This window comes from Triticum dicoccoides, chromosome 2B (assembly GCF_002162155.2).
Source record: "Triticum dicoccoides isolate Atlit2015 ecotype Zavitan chromosome 2B, WEW_v2.0, whole genome shotgun sequence".
NCBI lineage: Eukaryota > Viridiplantae > Streptophyta > Magnoliopsida > Poales > Poaceae > Triticum > Triticum dicoccoides.
Window position 1 is genome coordinate 23,350,957 of NC_041383.1, and position 10,037 is coordinate 23,360,993.

General features: G+C 43.8%; 1 protein-coding gene across 2 annotated transcripts in view; it reads right to left on the reverse strand.

The window, feature by feature from the left end:
• LOC119361867 (achilleol B synthase-like) overlaps positions 1-1,059 on the reverse strand; it is a 15,916-nt gene extending 14,857 nt beyond the window's left edge. For both annotated transcript variants that reach the window (XM_037627024.1, XM_037627023.1), the window contains exon 1: positions 783-1,059. In XM_037627024.1, the coding sequence (XP_037482921.1) occupies positions 783-980 (198 nt within the window). In that variant the 5' untranslated portion in view covers positions 981-1,059. The remainder of the gene's footprint in view (positions 1-782) is intronic.
• Between the last annotated feature and the right edge of the window lie 8,978 nt (positions 1,060-10,037).

A 10,037-nucleotide genomic window follows, 5' to 3' on the forward strand; every position in this document is an offset into this window, starting at 1 on the left:
CCGGCGGCGGTGCGGGAGGAGAAGAGGAGGTGGGGAGAAGAGGCGCCGATTTTACTCGGCCGCGTAAGGATAGAGTAAAAATAGTCAGATATTTAGGGATGGAGTAAAATTTACTCCACTAAGCCGTATAGGGAATCGGCTAGGTCAAACTTAGTGGAGTTAAAAAGCAAATTTACTCCACTATAAGAAGATACAGGGGATTGGTTTGGTTTGAAATGCTCTTAGAGTGCTAGAATTAAACCAACACACAGGGAATATGATTCAGCTATGGCGGGGAAGCGCAATCGTTGACTGGCCGGAGGTCGCTGTAGCACCCGAACAGTGGTCGATTCGAGTCCCCGTGTAAACTCGAGGGAGAACGAGACGTGAGGAGAAGCAGACGTGCGTGCGTTCACCAAGGACATGCACGTAGTGGCAACGCCATGTCCAATACCGTCGAGCCGCGGCACCCAGACCATGGCGGCCCGCAGCGCGCACCTTCACGCCACAAGGCAACCCTCCAACCGTCACAACTCAAGTAGAAAAAGCCTGGCCACCGTCGGCGACCTCCTCCATCGCCATCGGCGACGAGAAGCTCACGGAGGATCGGCGGCAATAGCTCTCCGGAAGCCGCCCGTGTCGCCCTGGAGAGAGCGATGGGGGTGTTGGAGCAAATTTGTGTTGTCTAGTTTTTCCTTGTTTGGTCAACAAATTAAATGTGTGGTGTTGATGGGAGTAAAGCAAATCAGATGCACTCGATCGATCGGCCGGCCATGTCAAGGGAAAGAAGACGTCCTACGTACCTGCATGCGTAGGAGGAGGTCCTGTGACTCCTTCCTCTCGAAGCGGTGCTTTCGGAAGTCTGCTCGCACCCTCTCAACCTCGGCACGCTCCTCCGCTGTGCCGGCGTCGGGGTCGTACTCCCACACCTGCCGGCCGAGGAAGCCGTTGTTCGACCTCAGCCATGGTCCGCCACCCTCACTGGTCGTGAGCCTCCACATGGCTGACTAACGAGACTAGGTCGATCGGTTTGGAGCAGCTAGCTATTGCGGCAAACGAAAACCAAGCTGGCAAAGTGAAGCAGTGGACACTAGCACCAAACTGGCAAACGTTTCCTTCCTATATAGGGAGTGTGAATAAGATTTCCAATTTGGTTAGGTACTAGTCTTGTCATGTACTCATGTGAAGCAATTAATGAGGAGGGTGGCGCTTCCCCGTCGGCCAGGATCCCTACCCTAAGGCTGATCATAGTGGGGAGTAACTTATACTAGTGTCATGCACATGATACTAGTCTAAGTTACTGTCTTCATAGTGCAAAGTAACATAGTAGTAGTGTTATAGATGACTTCATTAATTAACTTGTAGACTCATCTTGTCTTGGAAAGCGCTATGTTACAGTAACATATTATGTTACCATTTCTCATTAACTACATGCCACATAAGCAAAAAAATCTCGGAGTGCGCTATGTTACTTGCTAAGTTACTCCCACTATGACTAGCCTAATATATAGCCAGCCGCCTCTCCAACAGTGTGTACCGTTCTCCGGATGAATGGGGTATCCAGAGAAGATGAACATTTAGAGGTGGTGCCCTGGTGGGGATTCATGTCCATAAGTGCTGGCTACAGCAGAGTTTGGTTTAGCAGCTGACAGTTGGGAGTTGGAAATATTCTCTGCTACATGCTCTGTGATGCTACGGCCACGCCACGCTACAGTGCCCCTTCCAATTCCCGTCATGTCTTCCAAGCAAAGATTTTTTTTTAAACATCAGTACAGACACAAGCGCTCATACACACGCACATACACTCACCCCTATGAACACACACGCACACCCTATCCCTATGAGCATCTCCAAAAAACATCATGATTTGAACCCTGGTGGGCTGGGGATACCATAGTCTCTCTAACCATCCAACCACAGGTTGGTTTGCCCCAAGCAAAGAATTGGTTGAACGGTTTTTAGTCTTTTATAGATATTTTCTTTAGGTATACCGAACAACTACCGGAAATATTTATGGATATGCGAGATGTAAAGTACTCAGTATATTTTCAGGCATGTGCATACTTATCGTGTTTCTATGCAACTACACACCCCGGCGTGAATATGTAGGTACACGCCATTTATATGTACACATAAATTTCACATCTAGATATGTATGTACAAAAAAATATTTTGAGTATGAACTTATATATTGGATACTATCAAGTTTCACATATCCGTATCTCTTGTATACACATACCAAAAAACTCTGATGGGTATATTCATAGAAAGGAACAAACAAGGGATGTACCAAATTAGAAAGTTTAAAAACGTTGACGCTATCTTAAACATGGATATTATTGCATGCAAGTAAATTAAAAAATATATCAATAATGATGCACGTCCACGTCACTTTTAACCAAAAGCTTTAACGGGATCCAGCCAATCAAGGTGCGCACACCTGACGTAATTTTTCATCCCTAGCGGTCTAAATTTTTTCTCTCATTTTTAACGTCGACTATGTATCTTTTTTTTTGAAGGGGACTATGTATCATTTTCTAGTAGTGGACCCCTTTCCTTGGGTTAGAACTACACACAAATTTTATACCGTCGATGTAGAATTCACATTCCTTCAACATATTATGGACTTATGGTGTATAACTATTAAGGCTCGTCTATTAAATTTGCAAAATTTGAATCATCTTTGGAAGAGAAAGAGGGACCTCTCAAACCCGCCTCATACGTCTGGGCAGGTTGCTCGGTCACGTTTTTTGACCCAGACGGTCCTCAAACGCCCTGGCTGACCGGCACCCCCACATCCAGCCCAAATATGGGGCGCATATGGGGGTGCTGGGCACACCCGGCACGTTGGCCCCGGCTCACGCTAGCCCATCCGATCCCACATAAATTCTTCCCCATCCGCTCGCCGGCCTAAACCCTAGCCACTCATTCCCCTCCCCTCGGCTCCCCTCTGCCACCCAAACTCGTCTCCAGCTCCTTCCGGCTGTCTCCGGCATGGAGGGCAGCGGATCCGAGTCCTTCACCTCCAGATCTGTCGACCCTGAGCTCATCAGATGCGGCCCCGAGGAGGAGATGGCCGTCCGGCTAGCGCTCCGCCGCTCCCGGAAGGAGGCCCGTGCGAGGCAATGCTCATACTCCTTCCATCGGGAATCCATTGCGTCCGCCCAAATGGCGCATGGATCCGGCGCTAAGGCAGCCGTATCTGGCTCGCCGGAGGCTGTGCGGTCCTTCTGGCGTCCGAACACCCTCGCGGACGCACAACCTGTCCATTGGCGCGCGGAGCATGCGGACGAACCATGGGCGTCGCCCTCGTGGGCCCTTCGTAGCTCCACCGACGTACTTCTTTAACCTATATATACTCTTATACCCTTTTGTACCCGTGAGATCCCATCTTGGGGCCTTTTCCGGCGATCTACTGGAGGGGGAATCGATCACGGAGGGCTTCTACATCAACACCATTGCCTCTCCAATGAAGCGTGAGTTTGCCGAGATGGCTTCTTCTCTCTCTTTGATTCTCAATACAAAGTTCTCCTTGATGTTCTTGGAGATCTATTCGATGTAATATTCTTTTGCGGTGTGTTTGCCGAGATCCGATGAATTGTGGATTTATGAACAAGATTATCTATGAATATTGTTTGGTTGTTCTCCGAATTCTTATATGCATGATTTGATATCTTTGCAAGTCTCTTCGAATTATCGATTTAGTTTGGCCTATTAGATTGATCTTTCTTGCAATGGGAGAAGTGCTTAGCTTTGGGTTCAATCTTGCGGTGTCCTTTCCCAGTGACAGTAGGGGCAGCAAGACACATATTGTATTGTTTCCATCGAGGGTAAAAAGATGGGGTTTATATCATATTGCTTGAGTTTATCCCTCTACATCATGTCATCTTGCTTAATGCGTTACTCCGTTCTTATGAACTTAATACTCTAGATGCATGCTGGATAGCGGTCGATGTGTGGAGTAATGGTAGTAGATGCAGAATCGTTTCGGTCTACTTGACATGTACGTGATGCCTATGTTCATGATCATTGCCTAAGATATCTTCATAATTCTACGCTTTTCTATCAATTGCTCGGCAGTAATTTGTTCACCCACCGTAATACATGCTATCTCGAGAGAAGCCACTAGTGAAACCTATGGCCCCGGGGTCTCTTTTCTATTATATCACATCTCTTTTCCGTTATACCGCATCTCTTTAAATCTCGTTTACTATTTTGCAATCTTTACTTTCCAATCTATACAACAAAAATACCAAAAATATTTACTTTACTATCTCTATTAGATCTCACTTTTGTGAGTGACCGTGAAGGGATTGACAACCCCTTTATCGCGTTGGTTGCAAGGTTCTTGATTGTTTGTGCAGGTATAGGTGACTTGTGCGTCGTCTCCTACTGGATCAATATCCTGGTTCTCAAAACTGAGGGAAATACTTACGCTACTTTGCTGCATCACCCTTTCCTCTTCAAGGGAAAAATCAACGCAAGCTCAAGAGGTAGCAGTGAGGTTGCTTACATATTGGGCATTAAGATCTATAGAGATAGATCAAGACGCCTGATAGAATTTTCACAAGGCACATACCTTGACAAGATTTCGAAGGAGTTCAAAATGGACCAGTCTAAGAAGGGGTTCTTGCTTGTGTTGCAAGGTTTGAAGTTGAGTAAGACTCAAAGCCCGACCACGGGAGGCGAAAGAGAAAGGATGAAAGTCATCCCCTATGCCTCAGCCATAGGCTCTATTATGTATGCCATGCTGCATACCGGACCTGATGTGTGCCTTGCCATAAGTCTAGCAGGGAGGTACCAAAGTGATCTAGGAGTAGATCATTGGACAGCGGTCAAGAATATCCTGAAGTACCTGAAAAGGACTAAGGACATGTTTCTCGTTTATGGAGGTGACGAATGGCTCATCATAAAGGGTTACGTCAATGCTAGCTTTGACATAGAACCATATGACACTAAGTCTCAAACTGGATACATATTTATATTAAATGGTGGAGCGGTCAGTTGGTGCAGTTCCAAATAGAGCATCGTGGCGGGATCTACATGTCAAGCGGAGTATATAGCTGCTTCGGAAGCAGCGCAAGAAGGAGTCTAGATGAAGGAGTTCATATCCAATATGGGTGTAATACCTAGTGCATAGGATCCAATGACTATTTTTTGTGACAACACTAGAGCTATTGCCATTGCCAAGGATCCCAAGTTTCACAAGAGAACCAAGCACATCAAGCGCCGTTTCAACTCCATTCATAATTATGTTAAGGATGGAAACATAGAACTTTGCAAAGTACATACGGATCTGAATGTGGCAGACCCGTTGACTAAATCTCTTCCACTGGCAAAACACGATCAACACCAAGACTCCATGGGTGTTAGATTCATAACTATGTAAATTGGATTATTGACTCTAGTGCAAGTGGGAGATTGTTAGAAATATGCCCTAGAGGCAATAATAAATTGGTTATTATCATATTTCCTTATTCATGATAAAGGTTTATTATTCATGCTAGAATTGTATTGACTGGAAACTTAAATACCTATGTGAATACATAAACAAATACTATGTCCCCAGTGAGCCTCTACTAGACTAGCTCATTGATCAAATATGGTTAAGGTTTCCTAACCATAGACATGAGTTGTCATTAGATAATGGGATCACATCATTAGGAGAATGATGTGATGGACAAGACCCAACCGTAAGCATAGCAGTTGATCGTATCAGGTTATTGTTATAGCTTTCTTCATGTCAAGTATCTATTCCTAAGACTATGAGATCGTGCAACTCCAATACTTAGTGTGTATCTAAAGGTGCTCTATAGGTATCACCAAATGTGTTTGTTGAGTTGGCACGGATCGAGACTGGGATTTGTCACTCCATGTGACGAAGAGATATCTCTGGGCCCTCTCGATAATACAACATCGTGAAGAGCTTGGAAGCAATGTGCCTAATGAGTTAGTCATGAGATCTTGTATTATGGAACAAGTAAAGAGACTTGCCGATAATGAGATTGAACTAGGTATGGAGATACCGACGATTGAATCTCGGGCAAGTAACATATCGCCGGACAAAGGGAATTGCATGCGAGATTAACCGAATCCTTGACATCGTGGTTCAATTCAACAGATAAAAAGATCTTCCTGGAATATGTAGGAACAAATGGGCATCTAGGTCCCGCTATTGGTTATTGACCAGAGAGGTGTCTCGGTCATGACTACATGATGCCCGAACCCGCAGGGTCGCACGCTTAACGTTCGTTGACACTAGAGTAGTATTGTGATATTTGATGATTGGTAACAGAATGTTGGTCGGAGTCCCAGATGAGATCCTGGATGTCACAAGGAGTCTCGGAATGGTCGAAAGGTAAATATTTATATGTGGCAAGTAATATTTTGGGTTCCGAAAAAAGGTGCAGTTTCTTCGGTATTGTACCGGGAAGCTTCCAGAAGGTTCCAGTGGATTCCGGAGGGGTCCGCAAGGCCACAATTGGGTCTACCACGTCCCAAGGGCTGGCATGGGCTGAGAGGAGGCACCCTAGCCTTATTGGTCTAGGCGCACCAAGTCCTCAAAAGCCCATGTGGCTAGGTAAGGGGGAAAGGGGGTGTCCTAGTAGGAATAGGATTGGACTTGGATTTCAAGTCCTCTCCTCCGTTGGCCCCAACTCCTATTAGGAGTAGGGATGGAATCCCAGCCCTCCCTGATAACCACAAGTGTAGGGGATCAATTGTAGCTTTTTCGATAAATAAGAGTGTCAACCCAACGAGGAGCTAAAGATAGAACAAATACTCCCTCAAGTTCTATCGACCACCGATACAACTCTACGCACACTTAACGTCCGCTTTACCTAAAACAAGAATAAAACTAGAAGTAATGAGCGAGAATAAAACTTTGAATAATATGCAAGACAATAAAAGTAGATAACTTTATTCAATGAGAAAGTCATTTGTCCCTATGTGATCGATAACTAAACCGGTGATCATTGTTGCAATTTTATATGAGGGAGAGGCATGAGCTAACATACTTTCTCTACTTGGATCATATGCACTTATGATTGGAAGTCTAGCAAGCATCCACAACTACCAAAGATCATTAAGGTGAAACCCAACCATAGCATTAAGTATCAAGTCCTCTTTACCCCCACACGCAATAGTCCACTTACACAGGTCTGTGTATTCTGTCACTCACGCCACCCACCATAAGCGAACCATGAATGTATTGCAACACCCTACAACGAGGATCCCTCACATTTGCGCGACACGGAGGGCACCATAGGATAGCACCAAAATAAAATATACAACTCAAACCAATCATGATCATCTATCAACCCATAGGACAAAATGGATCTACTCAAACATCATAGCATAACCACATATGATTGGGAAATAATAGATAGTGTTGAGCACCATGTTTAAGTAGAGAAATACAACAAGAATGAAGTGGTTACACCACTGCATAGAGGGGGAGGAAGTTGGTGTTGATGGTAGCAAGGTTGTTGATGTAGATCGCCATTACGATCCTAGCCCTGGCGGCACACCGGCGCCACCGGGAGAGAGGGGGAGAGATCCCCCTCCTTCTACTTCTTCTTCCTTGGACTCCTTCCTAGATGGGAGGAGGGTTTCCCCTCTGGTCCATGACCTCCATGGTGGCGGCGGGGCGAGAGACCCTCCGAGATTGGATCCCTCTCTCTGTTATCTTCTATATCGCGTTCCTCAGATCTGGCCAAAAACTGTTTCTTATATTCTCGGAGATATGCAACTCCGATTGTGCAATTTTGACACGATTTTTTCTGGATATAAGCTTCCTTGCGCCTGAAGTAGAGTGCCAACCGACTTACGAGGAGGGCACAACCCACCACCACGCGCCTGGGCTGCCTAGCATGCCCAGGTGTCTTCTGGTGGTTGTGGGCCTCCGTTTGCAATGATTCCACCTCCCAAAAATCACAAATATTCCAAAATAGTTCTCTGTAAAATTTTATCGCGTTTGTACTTCGTTTGATATGGATATTCTGCAAAACAAAAAACATACAACAAACAGGAACTGTCACTGGGCACAGGATCAATAGGTTAGTCCAATAAATCATATAAAATGTTGCCAAAAGTATGTGAAAGTTGTATAATATTGGCATGAAACAATCAAAAATTATAGATACGACGGAGACGTATAAGCATCCCCAAGCTGAATTCCTGCTCGTCCTCGAGTAGGTAAATGATAAAAAAGATTTTCTTTATGTGGCATGCTACCTAGCATAATCTTGATCATATATCTAATCATGGCATGAATATTAAGACACGAATGATTCAAAGCAATAGTCTATAATTTGACATAAAGACATCAATACTCAGGCATCCCAACAAACAATCGTGTCTTCCAAAATATCAATGCTAAATAAAGCTATCCCTACAAAATCATATAGTCTTGTCATTCTCTATCTTCTTAACACAAAGTATTTATCATGCACAACCCCTATGACAAGTCGAGCAATTGGTTCATAATTTTTAATGCACTTCATCTTTTTCAACCCTCACACAATACATGAGCGCGAGCCATGGATATAGCACTAAGGATGAAATAGAGTATGATGATAGGGGTAAATATAGTGAAGACAAAAAATTAAGAAAGTCTCACATCGACGTGGCTAACCAACAGGCTATGGAGATGCCCATCAATTGATATCAATGCGAGGAGTAGGGATTGCCATGCAACGGCTGCACTAAGAGCTATAAGTGTATGAAAGCTCGATATGAAAACTAAGTGGGTGTGCATCTAACTCTATAATGAAAAATTCCCACTAGTATATGAAAGTGACAACATAGGAGTCTCTCTATATGAAAAACATGATGCTAGTTTGAAGCACAAGTGTGGAATTAGCATGCCCCTTCTCTCTTTTCTCTCATTTTTTCTCTTCTTATTTTTTTCTTGGGCTCTTTGTGGCCTCACTTTTTATTTTATTTTTTTCTTTTTCTTTTTATATTTGTCTGGAGCCTCATCCCGACTTGTGGGGGAATCATAGTCTCCATCATCCTTTGCTCACTGGGACATGCTCTAATAATGAATAATGATGATCATCACACTTCTATTTACTTACAACTCAAAAGAAATAAAAATTACAACTCGATACCTAGAACAAAGTATGACTCTATATGAATGCCTCTGGCAATGTACCAGGATGTGCAATGATCTAGCATAACAACGATATCAAAAAAACAGACAATCCATAATATCATGCTAGCTATCTTACAATCATGCAAAGCAATATGACAATGAATGCTTCACATCAAAACGGAAGCGGTGGAGGTTGCATGGCAATATATCTCGGAATGGCTATGGAAAGGCTATAATAGGCAGGTGTGGTGGCTGTTTTGAGGAAGATATAATAAGGCTTATGTGTGATAGAGCGTATCATATCACGGGGTTTGGATGCACCAGCCAAGTTTGCACCGTCTCTCGAGGTGAGAAAGGGCAATGCACGGTACCGTTGAGGCTAGCAAATTGCGGAAAGATAAGAGTGTGTATAATCCATGGACTCACATTAGTCATAAAGAACTCATATACTTATTGCAAAAGTTTATTAGCCCTCGAAGCAAAGTACTACTACGCATGCCCCTAGGGGGATAGATTGGTAGGAAAAGACCATCGCTCGTCCTCGATCGTCACTCATAAGGAAGACAACCAATAATAAATCATGCTCCAACTTCATAGCATAACGAGAGACTATACGTGCATGCTTCGGGAATCACAAACCTTAACACCAATATTCTTACTAACCACAACCGTTTACTAGTACCTCCCACATATTATCATCTCTATATCGCAAAACTATTGCAAGGAATCAAACATATCATATTCAGTGATCCACAAGTTTGATGTAGGATTTTATGACTAACCATGCAATTGACCAATTCCTGCTGACTCTCTAAATAGATATAAGTGAAGCATGAGAGTTTAATTTTGTCTACAAAATACCATGCTCTAATAAGTATAAGTGAAGCAAAAAAACATTCTACAAATAATGGGTTTCCATGTGAAGAGAAACAGGTAATCCAAACTTCAAATGATATAAGTG